Source organism: Natator depressus, chromosome 6 (genome assembly GCF_965152275.1).
Source record: "Natator depressus isolate rNatDep1 chromosome 6, rNatDep2.hap1, whole genome shotgun sequence".
NCBI lineage: Eukaryota > Metazoa > Chordata > Testudines > Cheloniidae > Natator > Natator depressus.
Window position 1 is genome coordinate 62,818,976 of NC_134239.1, and position 24,917 is coordinate 62,843,892.

Below are 24,917 nucleotides of genomic sequence, written 5' to 3' on the forward strand. Positions count from 1 at the left end.
GTACCTCCATTTTCCCAGTGTATGTAGCGTGAGCTCTGCCTTTTGACCAGTCTGTACAAGGAAAGTGACTTTAGCTGGTCCCTTGAGTTCTAACATTCCGAGCCTCTGGGCAGCTTCAAACCATCATGTACTTGTATATACACAACCACAGCCAAGAAATTATGGGGGAAGAGGAATTCTCTTATCTTCCACCCCTTGAAAACAAGCCAGGGCGGGTACCTTCCACTCTAGATACACTGCAAGGAGCAAAACCCCTGCACACCTCATACCCCCACTTCACTGCGCACGCCTCCCCAGAGAACTACACCTCCCAGCACGCCCCGCGCTCGGCTGAACCATAACGCTACAGTTGATTGGTCGGTGGCTTAGGGTAACGGGCCAATCGCTACCCTGGATGCTGCTCGGTGGCTCCACCTCTTACTCGGGGAAGTGGGAGACTTTGAAAAAGTTGCCAGGTCAGGGCGCGGGGCTGTTGTGGCGGTTGGATGGTGGAGCCCACGGGGAGGGGCTCGGCGGCCCCAGAGCAGGAGGAGTGGGCTGCAGCCAGCAGTCGCCGGGCGGGGCAGGGGGAGCCTGGCTCGGCGCGGGAAGGCAGCGTGGCTGCCCCGGGGCGCCCTGCACCCCTGCAGTGTGTGTGCGGGGCATCCCCGCACTATCCCACGGGGGAAGCGGAGTCGGGGCAGAGTGAGGGGCGGCCCCCCCCCCGCCTGTTCTCTTGGGGGCGCTGGGGTGTGTGTGTGGAGCGACTCGCTCATTACCGCCTTCTGGGCCATGCAAGAAGTGGGGGGTAGGTGGGGAGGCCTCTCCCCCCTCTGGGAGCATTCACAAAGGAGAGGGAACAGCTGGGTGATGCAGTTGCAGGATCCTTGCCATAAACCCTGTCGGCACTGGCAGTATTAGGACCTGTAATTCAGTATCGGTGCAGCACCGCTGGTGGAAACTGGGATTAAACTGAGGCTATGTACACACTACAGTTTACCTCGGTATGCGTTATGTCACTCAGGGGTGTGAATAAGCCACCCCCCAAATGACATAAGTTACATGACCTAAACGCCGGTGTGGACAGCGTTATGTCTGCAGGAGTGCTTCTCCCACCAACATAGCTACTGCTGCTCTCTGGCTGGAGTAAAGAAGTCGACGGGAGAACTCTCCGTTTGGCTTAGAGAGTCTGCCCTAACAGTGCTACAGTAGCACAGCTGAGTTGCTGTAAACTCTGTAGTGTAGCCATAGCCTCACGTGTCATTTTTGTACCATAGCATCATCTGAGTAGGGTTAAATAACATGGTGGAAGTAACACTTAAGTCCTGTCTACAGGTTCTGCTGTATCTGTGATGAATTATGAGTCCTGTAGACAAACCTTAATGTCACAATGCAAACATGGCAATGAATTTTCAGAGTATCTTGGCTTTCTGGAACTCCCAATCAGTATTTTCCTTCCTCCTTGTCTCCCTGCTAATCTGTTTCATTCTTTTTTCTTCTATGCTGCTTTGGAAGCAGCTCTTGTCCCTTTGTCTGGTGCCATGTCATGTGCCAAGGGTTATGGGTACCATTCCTGTGACTAATTGTTTTCTTCTCTTCCTGAAACAAAGACAAGTAACAGAGTATCTGATCAGACACATGTGTTTTGCAAGAGCAGTATGTGAGAGACATGAGAGACCGTTGCTACTCTAGAGCTATGCGCTGAGTGTGTGGATGTTATATTAAAATGAAAAAATATTTACTAATTTAATTCTTTTCATGGCTGCCCTTTTAACATCCTGCAAATCCTATTCTACAACGAACCTTCTCTTCTCGATCTCCAGGACGCTTACTGCTTTCTCTGCAGGAACTGGAACATGTAAAGATGTATCCTCTGTAGTTGCAGGAGGAATTTAGCTCTTTAATAAAATTTCATGGCAGCCAAATGACAAAGATGTATGTTTTGAGCTCTAAAACCCTATAGTGAGATACATAACAATGAACTCCATTGATAGTTTCTGCACTGCATGAGTATTCACACAATACTAACATAACCCCAAGGCTTGACCCACCATGCATCAAGGTCAGTGGGATACCTGAGGGACGTTCAGAAGAGCCAGTCTCTTTGAAGTCCTTGTTATGAACCCCAGGATATTATGTGTGAAAGAATAAAATGATTGAATATATGTGTAGATAGGAAGACAAATGTGTATAGTTGCTTTAGATGATCTGTGACATCTGCTTTTCAATTGCCAGGCATACTGGTATCTTTTATGCCCTGGTTGAGAGATTAAAGAACTTGAAAAATGGTACAGTTGTAATATCCCAGCTAATTAATAGATTTAAAGGCCAGAAGAGGCTATTGTTATCTTCATGTCTGAGGTGCAGAACACAGGCCATAGGACTTCCTTGAATTCCTTCTTCGCGTCCAATAGCTGTGGCTGAACTAGATCATATCTTTAAGAAAAACAACTGATCTGGATTTAAAAATTGCAAGCGATAAAGAATCCACCACAACCCCTGGAAAGATGGTCTAATGGTTAATTACCCTCACTGTTAAAAACATGCACCTTTTTTCTAGCCTGAATTTGTCTAGTTTCAACTTTCACCTATTGGATTGTGTTATACCTTTTCCTGCAAGATTGAAGAACCCTCTATTATCAAATTTCTGTTCCCCATTTAGGTACTTACAGACTCTGATCAAGTCACCCCTTAACTTTCTCTTACATAAGCTAAATAGATCAAGCTCCTTAAATCTCTCACTGAGGCATGTTTTCCAATCCTTTAATCATTCTTGTGGCTCTTTTCTGACCTCTCTAATTTCTCAGCAACCTTGAATTGTGGATACACTATTTCAGTAGTGGTTGCACCAGTGCCAGATACTCTCTACTTCTACTTGATATTACCCTACTTATACATCCCAGGATTGCATTAGTCCTTTTAGTTACAGCATTGCAGTGGGAACTCATGTTCAGATGATTATCTTCTATGACCCCCCACCAAATCTCTTTCAGTCACTGCTTCTCAGAATAGAGTCCCTAATCCTGTATGTATGACCTACTTTCTTTGTTCCTAGGTGCATGGCCTTGCATTTGGCTATTTGTGAGTAATTGTTATTTAACAGGAGTTGCTCTGTGACCACTTACGCACTCCAATAGTACAAAGACTTGTAGTGTCTGATATGTTTCCATTCTTTAGAGTAGAGAGTGTGTGTTTTTGTGTTTGTTGGTATTGCAAACTGCTTTTCTAGATTTGTTTTGCTGTACTGTGTGATTGTTTTTCTGTTCACCAGATGTGGGAGCATGGCCACTAAGAAATTAAGAAGAGCAGGGTTATCTCAGGAACTTTGTGACAGGTTGAGTCGGCATCAGATCAATACCTGTCAGGTGAGACTTTCGCTTAATAGATTTATTTTATGTTGGGTTATGTGGCACTTTGACACATGTATGGCCTGTTGCCTTGTAAAGGTGTAGTCTTGAATGTGTGCAGAAATATAACTTCCCAACAAATTCATACTTTACATTTATATAGAGCCTTTCATCTCAAAGATCCTAAAGTCATGTAGAGATCACTTCTCTCACCAGTGAAATTCAGCTGCCACTTGGGTGGAGCAAGACAACTGTTTAACCACGTACAGCAACACAGTACAAAAGGAAGTGATATTAAAGTGAAACTAAAAGTGATGTTTTCGCATTCTCTTCTCAAATCAGAGTTGTTAATCTGGTGTTCTGTGACTTTGTCTGATACAGGATGATTCAGGGCTAGATCCTGCAAATATCTGTATGAATGGATCCCTAAGCAGAGCCAGGGTCTCTGTGCAGAGGCTGCAGTCCTCTGACATGAATCCAGTTGTAGGATCTGGCCCTAAGTCTGATAATCAGAAGATGAGACATCATTTGAGGTGGTCTGTGATCATTTTTCAGTTAAGGCAGAGGCTTGTGAGGAAGGCAATATTGTTGTTTCATCCCACCCCAAAATGACAATAATTGAATACTTAATTTCTTCCGCCCTCCCACACCCACTCAGCCCTTTAAAATGTGAGGCAGAATTAATGCCTTGTATAATTCCATTGTCTTCAGTGCAATTGTATCATGGGGGAATTTGGAATATGAACTGATTCTTTATAAATATATTAAATGAATGTAATCTCTTTTCCCCCTTCAGTCCCCAGATTGAACTCTGTTCCTTTTAATCATCTTTCAGGACTTTCTGTGTCTTTCACTCTTGGAGCTAATGAAAGTGACTGGACAAAGTTATTGGAATGTACGGAAGCTTCTTTGCAAAGTCAGCTTAGCTTGTGCTCCCAAAATGCAGACTGTAAGTATCCTTGTGGTGATTCTGTTATGAAATCTGACTACAGTCACTTTTACTTTTACCTAGCAAGGGTATAGTGTAGTATAGGTTTGTTGCAAATAAAATGAGATGGTGTGCCATCCAAGATGTAAACAGTGGGATTCCATTATAAGGATCAAGTCAGGCTATGCCTGTGTTCATTGCTAAATTCAGATCCATAAGACAATGAATTTCTCACTTCAGAAGTGTATAAAAAGAAAATTTTCTTGTCAGAATACAGTGAGTTCAGCTAGGCATTTTAGTGCTTAAGCAGGTTGCTCAGGTTATTACAATAGGATATAAGTAGCACTCCTACAAATGATGTATGTATGCTGAGAGCCGCTCAAGAAGATAAGGAATTCTTTCCTACCTTTGAGAATATCAATCTGAGCCTTACAACTGAAAGTGCCATTGATTAGTGTAGGTGAAGGGTAGGAACATCAGTGCCCATAGAAACTGGTTTTTGGAAAGTAATGTTAGTGCCATAGAGTAGAGTGATCATTAAAGCTATGTTCTGCTCATTTTGGAGAATCTCATATTCTCTCATCCTAGGCAAATGGGAATGTGAAGTGGCATGAAGGTGATGCATCTGGTGTTAGAGAGTTGGTGAGAGTGGAGGGAAGGAGACAGGAGGTGTGGGCTGCACTGCTGTTGACTGGATTATTTTGGCTACTGTAAGAGAACATGTCTGAATAAGACTGTTGTTGTGTCCTTCCAGCCAGAAAGAAAAGATGCTAATGATGGTAGCCCTCTTGTGGCAGGAGGGGGAGATGGGGCAGAGAAAACAGGGTGTCAAGACAGTGCAGGTCCAGGTAACTTTTGCTGCAGTTTAAGAATTGGCCAAGAAGCTCTCCAGATAATCAATGTGAATTTTTAATAAATCTTGGGCAACTGGGGAAGTTCCAGAGGACTGGAAGAAAGCCAATGTTGTGCCAGTATTCAAAAGTTAAATGGGCTGACCTGGCTAGCCTGACCTTGATCCGAGGAAAAAATAATGCAGTGGCTGATATGGGATTCTATCAGCAAAGGCAGGAAATATAATTAATGCCAATCTGCATGTATTCTTGAAAAACGGGTCTTGTCAAATGAACATGAAATTGTTATTTTATCAACCACACTTGCAACCTTGTGAAAGGTAACTACTAATATAATGAACTTTTGTAAGGCATTTAACTTGGTGTCACATAAAATTCAGATTAAAATTAGCACTATACAAAATCTAAATAGCACATATTAAATGGATTAAAACTGGCTGATAAATCTCAGTGAGTAACTGTTAACTAGGAATCATCAAGTGGTGAGGGTGTTTCTAGTGGGGTCCCACAGGGATTGGTTTTCAGACCATCCTTATTGAATATCTTTATCAACAAGTGTGGGGTGTATTTTGTCAAACAGTGGTTCTGCAAAGGATTTGGGGTCTTGGTGGATAAGCACCTGAACAGGAACTCATAGTGTGATGCTGTGGCTAGTGTGATCCTTGAATGAAAAAAACAGAAATACTGAGTATGGGTAAGAAGGTGATAGTCGTATCAACATTGTTCTATACTGGGGTGGGCAAACTTTTTGGCCCAAGGGCCACATCTGGGTATGGAAATTGTATGGCGGGTCATGAATGCTCATGAAATTGGGGGTTGGGGTGCAGGATGGGGTGAGGGCTCCCGCTGGGAGTGTGGGCTCTGGGGTGGGACCAAGGGGTTCAGGACTGGGGGTTGGGTCACGGGAGGGGGTTGGGGTGCAAGCTCCAGGTGGTGCTTACCTCAAGCAGCTCCCAGAAGCAGCAGCATGTCCCCGCTCTGGCTGCTACACGTAGGCACGGCCAGTCAGCTCTATGCGCTGCCCTGTCCGTAGGCACTGCCCCTGTAGCTCCCATTGTAGTTCCCATTGACTGCGGTTCCATGGAACCATTGGTGGTGCTTGGGGCGGGAGGAGCATGTGGAGCCCCCTGACTGCCCCTACGCGTAGGAGCCAGAGCAGGGACATGCCGCTGCTTCCAGGAGCCATACGGAGTGCGGCAAGCCCCCGACCTCGCTCCCAGCCTGGAGCGCTGGAGTGGAGCAAGTCCTGGACCCCACTCCCTGATGGGAGCTCGAGGGCTGGATTAAAACGTCTGAAGGGCTGGATGTGGCCCCTGGGTCGTAGTTTGCTCAACCCTGTTCTATACAGATATACTACTAGAGTTCTGTGCCCAAAGATATTGAAAAATTGGAGAGGATTTAGAAAAGAGTAACAAAAATGGTTTGAGGTCTAGAAAATTCCACTCAGAATGGGAGACTTAAAGAGCTGAATCTATTGAGTTCATCAAAGGGAAAGTTAAGAGGTGATTTGATTGTGGCCAAGAAGTACCTATAAAGAGAGAAGATATCTGATATTAGAAAACTCTAATTGAGCCTGCAAAGGCATAACAAGATCCAGTGGTTGGAGCTGAAGTCAAAAAAAATTCAAAGGGGAAATAAGATGGAAAATTTTTAACAATGAACAGACTAAGGGATGTGGTAAATTCTCTTTCACTTGGAGTCTTTAAATGAAGACTGAATGTCTTTCTGAAAGATATGTTAGCAAAGCCACAATTTCTTAGATTCAATACAGGAACTATTGGATGAAATTCTATGGCCTATGTTATGCAGGAAGTCAGATTAGATTATCATAATGATCCCTTTTGACATTAAAATCTATATGAGGCAGATCCACAGCTAGTGTAAAATGTCATCGTTTAAAAAAAGCCTAATTTTGTACTAATGAAAAAATGTGTGCAAATTCCTTATCACTCCATGAATTCCTTTTTCCAATTTAACCTGAACCCAAATCCATCAGGATGTCACTGGAGCCAGTTTTGCTTTGTGGTGTTTTGTGCCCTGAAAAGATCAAAACAGATGTTTTTCATATACTTGGTACAGTTCCACTCTCTAGAACCTTTTGGCTGAGGATCTCCAAGTTCTTTTCAAATATTAACTGGTTAAGCCTGCTGTCCAGTATATGGGGAAACTGAGGCATAAAAAAGGGTGAGTGACTGGCCTCATATCTTAAGTCAGCTGGAAGAAGAACACAAATTTCCTGCCAGTCCGGTGCCATACTCACTAGATCAGGCTCACAAAACCCAAAAGCTATGCTAGGCTCTGGTATTGACCTAGGCTTGTTCAAACAGTTTACAAATCATAATGAACCTTTCAGTGAACTCGAATGGTTTTGAGATGCCAAGTTCAAAATCAGCCAAATTCTTGGTTTTGGGTTTCACTGTGAATGCTTTGCACAGCTCTGCTGACCACAGGGTTAGTATTTCCATGTTCAAAAGTAGTAGTTTGGCAGATCAAAAGCAGCACGTGTTGGCCAGGGGGAAAAAAAAATCACTTTTGCAAAGTTATTGTAAAGTGCTTTTTATAATTTGACATTGTGATGTGGGAGAAAAGTTCAAAGCTAGAGTGCAAAAGCCTCAGTGTATACAATAAACTCCTTTAAATCTATTTAGTGGTGTCTGCATTTAAGTGTGGTGGAGACTCAGGTGAAGAAAGAACACAGGGAAGGATGAGAATATAGTTTAGGATTTGAACAGTAAACTTGTGGGCAAGTATTAAATCATGCTAGATTGTTGGGGAGCAAATGCCAGAAATTTCTCTTGCCAGCTGAATAAAACCTTTTGTGTGTGTGTGTGTTAATTTTTGCTGTTATAGGCTTATGAGATGAAAGTGAAAAGGGCTATCAATCCATCCTCAGCCTTCTTATCCACTACCCTAGATGGTTTGGATAAAGCCCTGCATGGTGGAGTGGCCTGTGGATCCCTCACAGAGGTAAAATTAATATTTACAGTTTTTACTGCAGTAGCGCCTAAATGCCACAACCTTTAGTGGGGGTCCATTTGGGCATTATATAAATGTATAATAAATGACAGTTTTTGACCCAAAGAGCTTTCAGTCTAAAATGTATATGTGGGACTCTTCACTCGTACAGTATGTTAAATATATTTTGCTTTCACTTTTCAAGGTAGGTAGGACAACAATATTTAAGAGATGTTTGCGATTATCTTTTCTGCTTAAAAAATTGCTGTTTGAAAATTCTCCTAATGGTCATAAATGATAAACACTTCATATTTTTTGTAATATGAATGCACCACTCGCTGACACTTTCCACTGAGGAAAGTTAAATTTTGTAAACAGTTAGTCAAATGTAATTTTGTAACGTGATAGAATAGGACCATAGCATATCTGTTGGTTAGAGCTCAAGACTTGAAATCATGATTTTATTCCTGATCTGACATTGACTTGTCATGTGACCTTGGCAAGTCACTCTTTCTCTGCCTACCTTAGTTTACCTATCTAAGTTACTAAAGATATAATGGACCATTACAACAAACAGAAGTGTAAGAATGCAAGGATGAAAATTATTTTTATAAGGAGGATCATGTGTAGCTAAGGCTGTAAAAAAAATTTTATAACTTTATTATTTGAAAAATACATATGATAATGTAATTAAAGACTGGATTGTAATGTGTATACACAACAGGACAGAATTAAAGTTGTATGTAAACCCTTAACTTTGTCACTTTCTGACTTTTAAGTTTAACTTTAAAGTTTTCTTAACAGAGCTTTTTGCATGGCATTTCCTGTGTGTGTGTTAAGATAGAGCTTCGTTATCTAGTACTTAGAAACCATGCTGTCTTGCAAAAAGTTGCCAGTAATTGATATACATTCTGTAATTTGCAATTTGCAATGTTGTAGTAATGTGTAATGACAGAATTTGGCAATATAAGGTGCACACAAATTGCTCCCTTAAACTTTTTGTACCTTTTGAATCATTCAGGGGCTGAGGTAAGCACTTCTAGTGACCTTGTTCTCTGAAAACATCCACTCAATGTGCATTGGCAGTCAAAAAAGTGAACAGAATGCTGGGAATAATTAAGAAAGGGATAGATAATATGACAGAAAATATCATGTTGCCTCTATATAAATCCATGGTACACCCCCACATCTTGAATACTGTGTGCAGATGTGTCTCCCCATCTCAAAAAATATATATTGGAATTGGAAAAGGTTCAGAAAAGGGCAACAAAATGATTAGGGGTATGGAATGGCTTCCGTATGAGGAGAGATCAATAAGACTGGGACTTTTCAGCTTGGAAAAGAGCCGGCTAAGGGGAGATATGATTGAGGTCTATAAAATCATGACTGGTGTAGAGAAAGTAGATAAGAAAGTGTTGTTTACTACTTCTCATAACACAAGAACTAGGGGTCACCAGACGAAGTTAATAGGCAGCAGGTTTAAAACAAATAAAAGGAAGTATTTCTTCAGACAACGCACAGTCAACCTGTGGAACTCCTTGCCAGAGGATGTTGTGAAGGCCAAGATCATAACAGGGTTAAAAAAAGAACTAGATAAATTCATGGAGGATAGGTCCATCAATGGCTATTAGCCAGGATGGACGGGAATGGTGTCCTTAGCCTCTGTTTGCCAGAAGGTGGGAATGAGCGACAGGAGATGGATCACTTGATGATTACCTGTTCTGTTCATTCCCTCTGGGGCACCTGGCACTGGCCACTGTCGGAAGACAGGATACTGGGCTAGATGGACCTTTGGTCTGATCCAGTAGGGCCGTTCTTATGTTCTTGTCTCAACCCATAAATATCTTAGATAGACAGATTACAAGTTGCTCAAGATCCATCTATCTTCTTATACTGTGCCCATCACTTAAGTATCCAAATGCCTGCTCTCCTTAACCCCTGCACACCTCACAAAGTGTGTAGGAGCCCTCTTTCAACCCTTGCATTTTTTTTAAGCTGCCAAGATGCTAAGGGAGGCCTCCTAAGCACTTTAAATTGCATAGGAACCCACAATATATTTGACTAGATTCGATGCACTTGAAGTAAGTTAAAAACCCAACTACTCGGTATGTAATTTTCAAATGCTCAGAGCTCAATCAAGTCCAAACCAATTTTCTCTGGATCACTGACAGTCACTTCCACTCAGTAAGGGCCATTTCCATGCCAAATTTCAAATTTCAACTCAGACATTGTGGTTGTAGAGCTGTACAAATAAGAAGATTGCAAAAATTCTTTTATCACAGGGGAAAGTATATTTTTCCACTCTTCATAATTCAACATGACTGAACTGTTTTTGCTCAAACTTAAAAAGAAATCACCTTTGAAGCATGAAAGTAATAAGTGAAAATGGGCTGGAATGAAAACAGTATTGCAACTTAAACTATAGTGGTTTCTGCTTCAGTAAATGCTTATATAACAGGGTTGGGGCTGTGACCTTAGAGACATGAAAGAGACCTGTTTTCTTTCTGCTCCAGGTGTAGACTGATGTACAGTTTATCTCCATAGAGCTGCTCAAGAGGTTATCTTGTGAATTTATTTTGTCCCTCATTGAATTAATGAAGGTTTTTTCAGATGTGGGTATTGATACCTGTGTTGATAACTGGCCATAAGGGGGTCATGTTGCACAATCCTGCCTGAAAGTGATCATCACTGTGGCTTAGACTGCATTAGGGAAAAAGAGCAATGTTTCATGGCTGGCTAAAGATGAAACAGCTGCTCTTTGGGCAGATAGAACTAGCACAGAGTCAGATGGGATCTTGAGACTATGCAGATGCCCTCAATAGTGGATGAGCACTTAATTCCTGAAAATACTTCTCTCTGTCTAGCAGTAACTGTGGTTGCTCACCTGGGTTAAATCAATGCTTTTCATCCAGATTTTAGTTTCCACCAGACACTGGGACAGTTGGTGAATTCAACACTATAAATGTTTGAGAAGGAGATTGCAGAGCTACCTTTTATCAGATTATTGATGACACTGGAGCCACTGGTATCTCCCAATCTCCACTGTGATTGTGAATGAGAGGTGACAGGAGTGAGCTATGAAGGATTGTATAAGTGAGCACTCAGGGAGAAGGAAAAAATACCTGTCATGGTTCTGGGATCTGTCTAAGAGGAATGAGCAAAAACAGCTTAATGTGACTCTACATCATGCTGAGTTCCTGTAAGTGAGTTAGAAGTACCTCATGATCAGTATAAAAGGCTGCTGATAGATTTAATAGCATTATCTTGGATGCTTGTCTTTTTCCTTCAGCCATAAAGTGACTGTCATTCAGCTTGACCAATACATTCTCCAGGCCATACCTTCACCTGAAGGAGGGCTTTTAGATATTAGCAGAGATTAGGTTTTGATGGAATTGGCTAGCTATTATCTTTGACCTTGCTTAAGAAAGAGATTAAAGACAAGTGGTGGCTACTGAGTCAATGGGAGTTTTGCTTGAGTTAAGAGACTAAGTTAAGAGACTAAGTTATGAATTCTGCGTCACAGAGTTACAGAATTTAGGACCAGAAGTCATTGATATTCATTTTTGGTCTTTATCTGAATGCACAAAGTGCTGCTGCAGTAGCAAATGATGGGTCCATTTTGTGCCAAAGGCATACATTTTCTAAGGTGGGCTCGGAGAATGCTCTTTTGGACATGAATACAGATGTACAGTTTTGGAAAATTATTTAAACGTTTTGTAGATCTTTAGGGCCACTTTCCGGTTGGGTTAATTATCACATTGCCTAATGCAGGTACTTACAGTACATTAAATCTATGCATTATAGTACTGACTACATGACATGCTGAAGTACATGTCTTCAAAAGAGACACCTATTAGCTTAGACTGGAATTGCACTTGGAATCTGCTCTACAGCAGTAGGCTGGCCTTGGCTGCATTGCTGCTCCAGGGTAATTATATTATGTTGTCAGTATTGCACTCCTAAACGTTAAAAAATCACGAGTTGGGCCCCAGAAAATCATGAGACTGGCTTGAAATCATGAAATTTATGAAAGAAAATATAGGGCTCTTTTTATTTGCCTTCTAGGTTTTGAATCTTTAGGGAGCACTTGGGTCACTTTTTCAGGCTTTTCTTCACAAGCATAGTAAAACATTGGTTTTTATTTAAAGTAATCTCCAAAACAGCAAAAGCTGAGCTTTTCACTTAATCACTTGACTGCAGGACCTGGGGCTTTAAGAAAAACACCAGATATCATGAGACTTTCAACAAAATCTCAAGAGTTGACAAGACTGCAACTCTTCTTCGTTTAGTATTAATATAGGTGTTAGTATAAGTCTATCCGCATTCTATTGCTGCTGCTTCATTATGGAGGTGAAGCTTACAAAGAGTTCAGGTCCCAGTCTACAGTACTCTGTATTAAGTCAAGTGATCCTGCAACCTTTAATCTCTCTGATCTGCACCTCCTCTATTAAAATGAGCACCCCGGTGAGCAACATACTAGAACTTCTTGGGCCACGGCACAGTTGACCTGAATGTTGCACTTGGGATACTTTTGCTTTTAGACGGTTGGTTCAAGCCTGGGAGAAGTCCTCACAAAGCATGTTTCTTGGAGCATGTTTCTTCCCAGTTGGTGTGGGTAAAGCTTTTGCTGTTTTCCTTCCCATTCCTCTTATGCTATGCAACAGCAATTGTGGTTTGAAATTTAGAATTTGAATACATGAATCATGAGAGGATGTCAGTGGTATCTTCTACAGCCAAATCTTGTCCTTGCTTTTTGAGTGCCAGAGGCAAATGATTTACACTGTTCTGGCTCTGACACCTTTTTCCAAATCACCAGTGGGGTTTAGGTTAGAAATTAATCATAACTGAAATTTTGTGGTCAAATATCAGAACTTTTGACCAAATCGTTTGAGCAGAAATTTGGTTGTGGCTATTTGAATGTTTAATCCCCTGGGTAACTCTGAAGGAGAATTACCTCCTCAAGACCTTGCCTTCTCCTCCATTAATCTCCCACCCCCCGCAAGGCCCCCCCCCCAACCCTGTTCAGATGTGCCAGGGAAAATAACATATAATGTACTGAAAAAGAAAAGTGCATTTTTTTAAAAGTACAGACACATTAAATACTGTTGTAGTTCTGAAATCTCTGTTATCGGGGCGGACTCTTGATTTCAAAACCAAGCTTAAAAAAAGACAAACTCATGGACTTTAAGGCCAGAAGGCCATCATAATCATCTAGTTTGACCTCCTGCGTATCGCAGGCCACAGAACCTCACCCACCCACTCCTGTAATAGACCCACAACCTCTGGCTGAGTTACAGAAGTCCTTAAATCATGATTTAAAGATTTCAAGTTACAGAGAATCCGCCGTTTAAACATGCAAGTGACCTGTACCCTATGCGGCAAAGGAAGGTGAAAAACCCCGAAGTCTCTGCCAATAATCTGGAAAAGAAAAACAAGCTTTCCTGCTTTTTCAGGTCCCAAACAATTTCTCAGTTTGGAATGAATTAGTCCAAAGGAAAAAATATTCTTTCTACACTGGTAGAAGAAGCTACCGCTGTTAAAAGTGAGATTATCACTTCAACAGTCTCTGAATCCAAGTGCTTAAGTGACTTCCACCAGTTCACTGGTGTGACTTTCTTTAAAACAGCATCAGCAAACATATATTTCTTGAATGGTTCACCCTTAGCTCTGAAGTTTATTATAGTTGGCATTATGGAGGGATGATTGCTGGATGTCCATGTCATAGCCAACTCCTCTTCTTCAGCAGTTAAGGTTTGACCCTGGTACCGAGTACTGAGAATATTTGCAAGAAAATGAGCTGGAGATTGAGCTTGTCCCATTCGTTTTTTTAATGCTTGTAATTTAACTCTGTCATTGCATATTTCTCTTTTTGAGATCTCACTCAGTTCCTTCCAGATTTCAACAGGGTCAGTAATAAAACAGCTATTTCCCTTCATTTTGTTCAAGGCTACAGAAATAGGCTTCAGGGTACTCAACATGGTTCTTAAGCCCAATGTTGAAAACTTTGGCTGTTATAGTGTGTGGCAGGGCAGGGGTAAAACCCCCTTTAAAGCCCTGCCAAAATGCTGGCTGCAGACGGCTCTCTGGTCAAAAGGCCAGGTAGGGAGACATGGGTATGCAGCTGTAAGCCCTAATGAGGGCTAGCTCAGAGCAACAAGCTGGGCTGAGTGGGAACAGCTGGGCTAAGGACTGGGACGGCTATAAAAGCCCTGGGAAAACCTCAGTGAGGGGGTGGCCTGGGAGGAGACAGGAGGGCTGTTTCCCTGTCTCCTTACCTACTGGAAGGAACCTCAAGGGCCAGAAGACCCTGGGAGGGGTCTGTAGTGTGATTGTTGTTGGGGGAATCCAGGACTGCACAAGAACACTGTAAATAAAGACACAAAGGTGAAACCACTGAAGAAGGTGGTGGGACTCTTTATTGTACCAGCCTAAACACAGGGTGCAGGCACAAAAGTGGGAGTGCCGGCACAGACCCTGTGACACAGTGCCATCTATTTTTTCCCGATTTTGTTCACAACTTGTCATCAGATTAGGCCAGTTCTTGATACAGTGCTCAGAACAGTCCACTGTTGAGTTCTATCGCACGTCTTGTGGGAGAGTTAGCTTGGTTCCTCCCACTTTTTTCAGAGCAGCTGCTGCAAAGTGGTTGTTATGGAAGTATTTTGCCATTTCAGCAACATTAGCCTTTATTTCTGGAACACTGAAGTCTTTGGCAAATCAAAGATGAATCAAATGAGCACTGCAACCGTATGTAATTAGCTTGAGACTCTCTTCTAAATTTCTTCTCATCTTGGATACATCTGTAGCATTGTCTGTGACCAAGCTGCGTACTAGACATTGGAATTTTTTTTCACAGTTTGTTATAGCTTTTACTGCTACTTCTTGTAAGTATTCTGCTGTGTGTGCATTTCCTGATGTATCAATTGTTTCTGTAAGGAAGACATTCCTTTCTTCTGTTGACACACAAGCACATACAACAGGATCATTGTGGACATTGCTCCACCCATCAAGATTCAGGTTAACAATTTCATCCTCTAGACCTTTTGCACACTGCTCAATTTCTCTTTCATACACTTTATCTAGCAATTTGCCTGCGACATCTGCTCTGTGTGGGTGGACTGTATCCTGGTCTTAATGACAGAAACATGTTAATGAAGTGTGGGTTCTCCGTCATATGGAAAGGAGAGTTTGCTGCATAAACAAACTGGGCAATTTTTTCATCAATTACCTCTTTGTAATCTACTGGTTCTTATCACAAACTTATCTATGGTTGTTTCTGGATGATGGAGTTTTGCCACAGGTGGTATACTGTGGCTATGTGTCCTACATGATGTGACTGAAACACTATAGTTGGCAGATAACTCTGAAACTATAGAAAATGATGGTGATCTTGAAGGTGGATAGTCTTCACAATCCTGTATGTTGAGGATGGATTCTCCTAAACAAAATAAGTCAATGCAATTATTTAATTATTATTACCATATTGCTCATTTAGTATTACTCATTGCATTCACTGACACTCAGTACTACTTTAAAGGTCAAATTGGAAAAGGAAGATCTGCCTATTTCAGCTATTTATTTTTTATCACAGCTGCATCTAAAATGATAGTACCATAGAGTAACAACTATATTTTTTGCTCAAACATGAGAATTCAAGAATAGTCCAGAAGGAAGGCAGGCAATCCTTAAGAAAGAAGTATGAAACACAAAAGTTTACCAACCTGAAGATCCTGCATGTTCAGACATGTTCCTTTCATCATCTTCAACGCAGTGTCCTCCTGAGAAGGAACACTTCTCATGATGTTGTTTCATTCGGGCAACCAGGCCTTGCATTTCTTTGTTGCACTGTTTGCATTTTGCATGCATGCCTGTTTTACCCGCAGGTAGAGGAACTTCATTAAAATATTCCCAAACTGGGTCTCTTTTATGGCCTGCTGCCAATATGGGTTTTCCCTTTTAGTGAGAGAATGGCATATAGTAGATCTCAAATCAATGAAGACTACACTCAGAAGGACCTCAAGACTTCTGGAATATGCTGCTCAAACAGTTTCACGTTTGTTTCTACTGCCTGTCCCTCCCTTCCCACATTTATCTCCAGGCTTCTTCTCCTTGTCCAGATCTATTCCGCCCCCAACAATCTTTCTATTCATTGAACTTTTTGAAACTTTGCACTTTTAGAGAGAGGTACGGGATTGACTCTGTGTAGACAAATTTGCAGAGGGACAATAGGGTTGACGTCTGTTATTTCTCACCTCTATATATTATTTATTTATTTTAAAACATTTTTGCTGTTATCAAGCACGTTATCTCTGGAGAGACAAATCCACAGTTTGAGAACTGCAAAACTAAGCATCTCTGATGGTATCTTCTAGACTGAGCACTGAGTCCCATTGGGTAGATAGAAAGATTAACCTAAATAATCTATACAGAAGCTCCTGGAACCCCATAAGATTGGGTCCCTAATCCATGAACTATTGGAACTCCTTTACAAAACTTCTCTTAAACATTACATGACTATATTGTCTCATAGAATTTATAATCCCTATTCCATGATGAGATATCTTTGAGCTATAATGTATCTTAGTTAAAACTAACTTTAGATAGGTTTTTTCCACAAAAAGCATTTTATCAAAAAAATCCAGTTTAAATTAAAAAAATCTGATTTTTTTTTAAAACCATTGATTTTTATCCACCCTGATTTTAACCTATTATGCATCCCTATTTCTTTAGACCAGGAGTGTCAAACATATAGCCCTCTGACCAGCTGCAGGCTGCTTGATATACATATGTGGTGGCTTCCAAATGTGACCTGAGTGTAACTGATGTAGTGATGTCTGTCTGAAACAGTGACTCGGGTTGTGAACACGTTGACTGCCTTTATAATCTCACTGGAATGTCAGTTCTAAAACTCAGTTATGGAACTTCTGTAACGACAGTAATTATTTTGTTGCTGATCAATTTAAGAGATGGAAAGGCAAAGAGGATAGGAGTGAAGCCCATAGGGAAGAGAACTGGGAGTGGTTGCAGGGAAGGCAATGCAGAGGGAAGAACATAAGAGACTCACGGTGACACAGCAGAGGGAGAGAAATAGAAAAAGGAAGATGGGAAAGAAGTGAAACAAAAGGCAGGAATACCACTAGTCCTAAAGCTGGGTGTATTTTCTCATCGAGTGATACTGAATATGACAATAATGAACAAATAAAAAATGACAAATTTAGTTACCACATAAAGGCCATACCGAACCTTTGTGTAAACTCCTCGCTGATATCAGTGGGAACTGTGTTGTAAATTGAAGAGGGGTGCAAGGAGTCCTAACTGCTTATTCTGACCCATGGGCTGTAATTAGGCCCTTTCTCCCAATGAGTGTAACACCCCTAGTTTATATGAATACTTTTCTTTTTAGGTAACTGGCCCAGCAGGTTGTGGCAAAACTCAGTTTTGTCTTATGATGAGTGTACTGGCTACTCTGCCTATCAGCATGGGAGGACTAGATGGGGCTGTCATATACATTGACACAGAGTCTGCATTTGGTGCTGAAAGGTAAGAAGTATATGTTCTAAAATAATACTTTCAGTTTCTCTAGCACATTTCATCACACAGCCTTAAAATGTTTTCCAAGCGTTAATTAATTAAGCGTCACATCTCTGTGAGGTAGGGAGCTATTTTGCAAATGGGGAAGCTGAACTGCATAGTCTGTGACTTCTGATATATTCACTGTACATTGCCCCATAATATATCATAAAGTTTGCAACTAAAAAACTACATGTCCAATTTTTTTCCTTTTGCATATTAGTTTCTGGAGTTAGCAGGGAAATTTTTGGGAGGCAGAGTTTCACTAAATGAATCTTTTGAATATAGGAGAGAAATAAAAATGACCCACTTAGATCTTCTAGATAAGAGGTTTCAGGAACTTGGCCTGTGTACTGGATGTGCTGCTGTTGATGTATTTCATGTGGCCTGACTCTTCAGCATCTGAAATATGTGTATTTATGTGACTCAGATCTCCAGCATCTCAAGTTTTCATTTAAAAGAAAAAAGGAAAAGGAAAAAGTGTGACCTAGATACGTCTTGGTGCCAACTGGCAGAAGGCACAGGGAGTGCACAGGGGTTTACAGGGATCTATGGGTCAGATATGTGCATAATTGTTCACCAAAGAGTGGTATGTGCAGTCTCTACTGAGAGCCAATAGCCCACTGGTTGACATAATCATTGTGAAATGTATGTATAGATAATATTTAAGGCATATGCTATATTAAAATCTATGTTCTTAGGATGTTGGCATTAAGGCAGGTCACATACCTCAGAAAATTCCTTTCAGTCAGGAGGCAGCAGTCACCTTTCTCCTTGTCGGGTCATTTCTGTGTATTGTATGCATCACAATATAGGCCTAATTGCATATTGAGCCACAGGCAAGAGAGGAGAGTGTGAAATTGATAGGAGAGGAAATTGACAAAGGATTGTTAGGGTCTATATCTGGGTACAAGGAAACACACAGGATCCTTCACCTAGGAGGCAAGCTGACAGTGTGTCTGTCTCATGAAAGGAGGGTCACAACTAATCTGTCTGTGAAATGTTGCAATGGTGTTGGGAGAGTAATATTCTGCAAGACAGGAGAGTATCTTATTAATTAAGTCTAGGTCTAGAATGCATGCTATGATTTTGTTTTATATGTAACTGTTTCCAATGCTTCTACTTGCTATTACTTGAATCTCTATGCTTTATTAAATAAACTCATACTTGATTTCACTAAAAAAAAATCTAAGTGCTGTGTGTTAAGCGGAGCAGTGATCTGAGGTGGAACTGGTAAGATGAGGTGCACTGGTTTTTTTGGAAGCAGCAAATCTGTGAACACTGCAAGTGTCCAGTAGACCTGGGGCTGAACACTCCAGGGAGGTGCTTGGAGGGCTTGAGGATAGGCACACTCTAATCATTAACCTATAGAGAGAGAGCAAGGCCTAGAAGGGAGTGTTGCCAGTGGCTGGTGGAGTAAGGAGCTGACCCATGGCAAGGACAGATGGTAGCAAAGTGCCTCTCAACTCTGGGTACTCCCAGGAAGTGTAACAGTAAAGTTCTAGCCCCTATGGTTGTCAGGTTAACCTTGCAGATGTTTGAAATTAGTGCAAACTGATGCAGTGTTGTCTTTCTGAGTCGACAGATGGTCTGAAATAGTTGCACTGAGAAGTATGAATTCCACTGCCTCTATTAATATTAATGTGCTAACTTGGACGATGACTAGTTGCATATAAGCACTGACTTTCATTGCAGATCATCCTGTCGGAGGGTGGGGAATGGGGTTGGAGTGAAGCCCAGTGCAGGCTGCAGTTGCTGCAGTGATGCAAATGCAGAATGAAGAAAGGAAAAATGGGACACACATACACACAAACACACAGATATGGAAGTGGGAAAGAAAGAGAGAGGAGGATGGGGAAGGGAGAGAAACACTTCAGAAATAGCATTGTTTCTAAATGTGAGAATATAATTTCCACTCACCAATGCTAAATGTGATTTAACAGAGACTAATGGTATTTAGAAGTTTTTTTTTTTTACTACAGACAGGCCATAATCTACATTTGATCTTTGCTCAAACCTCACATTGACATGCATGGAAAATCCACAGAGAGCTGAAGATCATATGTAGTACTGAGTGTAAATATGTACCATTATAAAAGTGGAATTCAGTCCTTCCCAAAATTCACTTTAACATATCTGTTCTAGAAATGTCAGGTGAAAAAGGGCAAATATCAAGCATATTTAATAATAATTTTTAACAAATAGATAAGCAGGGAAAACCTTACCTGTCATTCTTTATCTAGACAAAAATTCACTGTATCAGAAAGTCAAGGATAATGTTCATAGCCCTGCTGTATTTTAGGAATAGGGGAAATGGAAGTATATACTGTATCTGCTGTGCCACAGGCTTTGGTCCATGCTTCATGAAAAAGACACTCATAGGCAGTTGGCTAACTCCCCCACCCTCGCCCCTTTGAGACATTCTTTTTGTCTTTCTGGTTAGGAATTGATCAGATGGTGTGAAAGACTTAGTTCAGGCACCGCCCCCACAATGCTGCAACTTTCTCACACGGATGTGAAAAACCACCTCCCTGAGCACTGCAAGTTTCAGTGCTGTAAAGTGGCACTGTAGACAGTGCACCAGCGCTTAGAGCCTCTCCCCTTCTGGAGCTCTGTCCCAGTGCTGGTGCCGCGACTACATGGTAGTGCATGGCAGGCTGGAGTGTAAATCTACAGTGCACTAGTTTGCTGCCCACAACTGACCATGATGTAGGCCATATTACTATGCACTAAAAGTTAGTGCACTTTGACATACTACTGTTTAAACAAAGTGCACTAGGGAGTTTTTAGTGCATGGTAGAAAAGTCCACTTGCAGGTTTGTGGGCTGTAGATTTACACCCCAGCTTGTGGAGTACTAACTCTCTGGGTGGCCAACCCTTAACTTACTCCTGGGGGAATTCTGCGGGACTGTGTGCCTGCAGAAAATGCCCCTCCCCCCACACAATTCCTGTGCTTCCCTGCAGAAAATGGCAGGGAAGCAAAGGGAAGCCACGTGGGGGGATGACCATGGGTGCCGTTTTGGGGGGGATTGCCTCCCCCAAACAGAGGTGAGGCAAGGGGGCGTACACAAGGTTATGTGCCACTGTCCCCCCCTCATTTCTGCAAGTGCAGAGCTGCCCAGCTGAAGGAGGCTGAGTCTCAGGGATACTGAACTGGAGCTGAACGCCACCTCCTGGGTCCTAGTACCAGTCATACACTTCTGTGTGCTGAGAGCCTTCCTGTTTTCTGTGCAATAGTGAGTGACTGTGGTGGGGCTGGATAAGGGAGGGTGGGGGAAATGGGAGAAGTGGGGGTGAGGGGCAAGGGGGAAGAGGCAGTGGGGAAGGAAGGGGAGGTGGAATAGGGAAGGGAAATGTGGGAGTGAGGGGAGGGTGATGGGGCAATGGGTGAGGGGAATGAAATAGGGAAGAAAAGGGGCTAGGGGGAAGTGGGAGCCTGGCATGCAGCCTCCCCTCGGCAGCAGTTGGGGCTCCCCTGTTAAGCAGGCTCATCAAACCCTAACAAACCCTACCCCCGTAAATCTGGACCCCTCCCACTAAGCCCCCCACACCCAGACCCCGCTGATGAGCTCCATCTCCCCACATCCAGACTCCCACTGCTGAGCCCCAGCCACCTTCACCTGGATCCCCTGCAGAGTTCCATTGCCCTGGCATCCAGGATTGGGTACCTAAGCAATGCACTGTTGCAAGTTTCTGCAGCAGTTTGCATAATTTAAAATCATAATTTAAATAATAATAAAATTGTAATAAATAAACTTAATAATAAATCATAATAAAAAGCCATATCAATGCAGTGGATATTCTGCATCTTCATCAACAAGCTGTCACTAGAACAGGTAGATGAAAGCATCTCTGTTAATACAGTAAACTAAAGTTGTTTTCAGTTACGCTCTTATTTTTTTGTAGCAGTTCAGTACAAAAGTAACCAGTTAGTGACTGAGGAATCTGTACTATATTTGTCTACTGAGTGTAGGAAAAGCATGTTCTCTGTTTGTTCTTTCTTTATCTATGTTTATGGTTTGTGAAAAACACTGGATAAAATCACTGGAAACCAAAGCCAAAGGCATTGTGAGGTTTTCCACCCTGTCTGGGTAAAATGCCTCAACCCTGATCTTCAGGGAATACAATTAAGCTCCTTTCAGTCCTTGGCCTCTCATAATGAATAGTAATCCTTAGCTCTTACAGAACTTTGCACCTACACTGTGCTGTGCAAACATTAACTACATCTCCCTGAAATTGCCAGGACAGATGTCATTTTAGATTAATCATACTGGTGTTTTTTGTGATGTGGACACCTTTCCTTTAGGAGGTGGATTGAAGCCAGCAAATCTTTCATCCAGACCACTCACTGAATGGCTGCCATATGATAACATCACTCCTTATGAAGAGTGTCCTATCCAGAGTAAGAAAATAGTGGTGTTTTAGAACCAATGTACATGTTAGCAAATATATTTTAATGTTTGTAGGCATCACTTAACACCTTCTGTCGAAGCGCTGAACAGGCAATGTGAAAAAAACAATGCTTTTACCCTGCTCTAGACAGGGCCTTGGGTTAATAATGAGTTGAACAAGACGCCGAAGCTCTGTTCCACTTTGACAAACAGAAGAGAGCGGGGAGGGATGCCCTCTCTTGAGGGGGAGGCCAGTATCTCAGGTAGTTGAGTGAAATTTCCCCTTTTGACCAATATTCCTTTGGTCTTCCCTGGGTTGAATTTGAGCTGCTTCTCATCCAGGTGTTGATCTCCTGTTGGCCTTGTGATATCCTTGTTATGGCATGGTTGCATATGTGAAAAATGAGTTATTCATCCAGGTGTCATGGACATGTTTTTTGCAATGAAGCCTGTGCCTTCTCATCAGCTTTCAAACTGTAAATGAGAGTAACTCATGTGCCGAAGGAGGTGAGGCAGGATGGATAAAAATAAAAAGTATTTGTTTGATTTAAATTGGATATCTTTTATTGATTTAATTGAATTAGATACATTTTAAAAATCTATTTAAAATTAAATTTGAAATTATGATAATTTGTTAAGGTCTAAATTTACTGTAATCTTTTAAAACCAAGTAATTGAAATAAAAAAATAGACAAGCAGTACATGTTTGCTGTCCAAGTTGTAAAGAAAGTCAGACCCCTGACTGGTGAAAGTCACGGGCTAAAAACCTGGAACCAGTTTGTTGAATGCCAAACCAGCTTTTGACAGCGGTAGCTTTTTTTTTGTAGGTACAAAGAGAATATTTTCTTCGTGCCAGTTTATTCAGCTAGATCAGTTCAATGACTAGTTCATTCAAAGTTCAGAAACCGATTGGGAGCTGAAAAAGCAGGAACTCTTGTTTTCCTCTTCCAGTCTATGAATTAAAATGAGGTGTGAGAGAATGAGATTTACTGGTTCTAAAATCTTGAAAGACATTGTGACTACAATCAATTCAATTCACTAATTACAGATAACGTTATCTTTGTTTAATAAATTAGTTCATTTTAAAAGCAAAACATGTTTTTATAAACTACTTTTTCCCTTAGGTATCCAGCACATCTAAGATAGTTTTAACTAATAAATATAATTTTACAGTGCTGGTTTTGTGCATTTTTAAATAAATTCAAATTTTCAGCCAAATGCAGCCAATCACAAATCACGAGTAAAAAAAAAAATCATTCTGTAAATAAGAAATGAATCAGTCATTGTTTTCTAATATAAAAATTAAGAATCTGAATACATGTACCTTAAGCTATAAAAAAATTAATTAAACACGTATAGATATAGTGTATCCTCCTGGTAAGCAAAAAGAAGTACTAAATTATACCAACCATTGAGAAACAAACTTTCTTTAAGAAAATAACTAAAAAGTACAAATGCAAAATAAGTTAAAATTGATTATTTAAACCAAGGTATCCTGCTTGCTGATTTAAATCATGATTAAAATTGGTGACTTCATTTACTTTGATTTAACTCCATCCTACCTAAAATGAACTAGGAAGAGCTAACAGAAGGACTTGCCTTACTTCCTTTTACCTGTTGTTTTTTCACGCTACTTCCCCCTCAGCACTCAGCTTGCATCAATTTGGAGTTCAGTTGTGGTGCAGAGTGAGTAAGTTATTATTGAATATTGTTACAGTGCTCGAAATGTGCTGTGCAATATACTGGGCTAATTGAAAGACAAGGTCTCTGCCCTGAAGAGTTGGCTCTGAACTTCTAGATGCAGCAAGTAGTCTTAGTAGTAAATAGAGGAAGGAGATTAATGAGAAGGTTATGTTAGTAAGATTACACTGTTAGTCAAGATGTGAAAATGCCTAACCTAATGGTTCAATTAAGAGTTTATTTTTAAATAAAGTAAGCACAAATTATAATGAAAAGTAACATACATTTCCAAAATAGCTTCAGTTTTAATAATATTGTGATTTCTTGTAAAACAGAGGAACACATTTTATAATATGATTTTTATCTCAACAGTGCAGTGTTTGGGGAAAAAATATCACCCACCAGATGTCACTCTCTTCATACATACAGTGTGGAGTGTAAATACTACTGAGCAAAGTTAAACAGTTTCTCTTCCTTGTTCATTTTGAACATTGCAAAACAATTTACAATAATCATAGGGATCAAAATTTTTAAACACCAGTGCCTAAAGTTAGGCTCCTAAATCCATATTTAGGTACCTAGATAAAAGTGGCCTGATTTTTTTTTCTGCGGCTGATAATAGCCCACCTTAATTAATTGGTCTCCTTACAGTTGGTATGGCAACACCCATTTTTTCATGTTCTCTGTGTGAATCTATATCTTCCTACTGTATTTTCCACTGCATGCATGTGATGAAGTGGGTTTTAGCCCATGAAAGCTTATGCCCAAATAAATTTGTTAGTCTCTGCGGTGCCACAAGTACTCCTCGGTTTTTGTTTTTGTTTTGCTGATACAGACTAACACGGCTACCACTCTGAAAGGTGTTTGAGTCCTTCCAACTTGCACTGACTTCAGTGCAATTTGTGGGAGCTCAGCATTTCTAAAAATCATGCCACTTGCACCTCAGTACCTGAGTAATTTTAAGCACCTGAATTTGAAAATGTTGGCCTTTGAAGACTGAGAATTATTTAGTTTCAGAGTTGTGATTGTGGGTTTTTGTTTTTTTTCCAGACCCTGGGTTTTGAATATAATAATGTTTGGGTCCAGGTGAAAAACATTCATCGTGCTCTGGATTTTTTGGTTTGATCCATTAATGAGATGCACTTACTAGCATGGCAATAAGCAACTGCACATCTTAATAATGACAACTAATGGACTGGATGGGTCAGGGACTTGC

The 24,917-nt window shown here is 41.0% G+C and overlaps 1 protein-coding gene across 3 annotated transcripts in view; it reads left to right on the forward strand.

Moving 5' to 3' along the window:
- The first annotated feature begins 399 nt into the window (after positions 1 to 399).
- Positions 400 to 24,917, forward strand: part of RAD51B (RAD51 paralog B) — a 591,188-nt gene continuing 566,670 nt past the window's right edge. For all 3 annotated transcript variants that reach the window (XM_074955518.1, XM_074955519.1, XM_074955521.1), the window contains exons 1-5: positions 400 to 455; positions 3,251 to 3,344; positions 4,162 to 4,275; positions 7,956 to 8,072; positions 17,464 to 17,600. In XM_074955518.1, the coding sequence (XP_074811619.1) occupies positions 3,261 to 3,344; positions 4,162 to 4,275; positions 7,956 to 8,072; positions 17,464 to 17,600 (452 nt within the window). In that variant the 5' untranslated portion in view covers positions 400 to 455; positions 3,251 to 3,260. The remainder of the gene's footprint in view (positions 456 to 3,250; positions 3,345 to 4,161; positions 4,276 to 7,955; positions 8,073 to 17,463; positions 17,601 to 24,917) is intronic.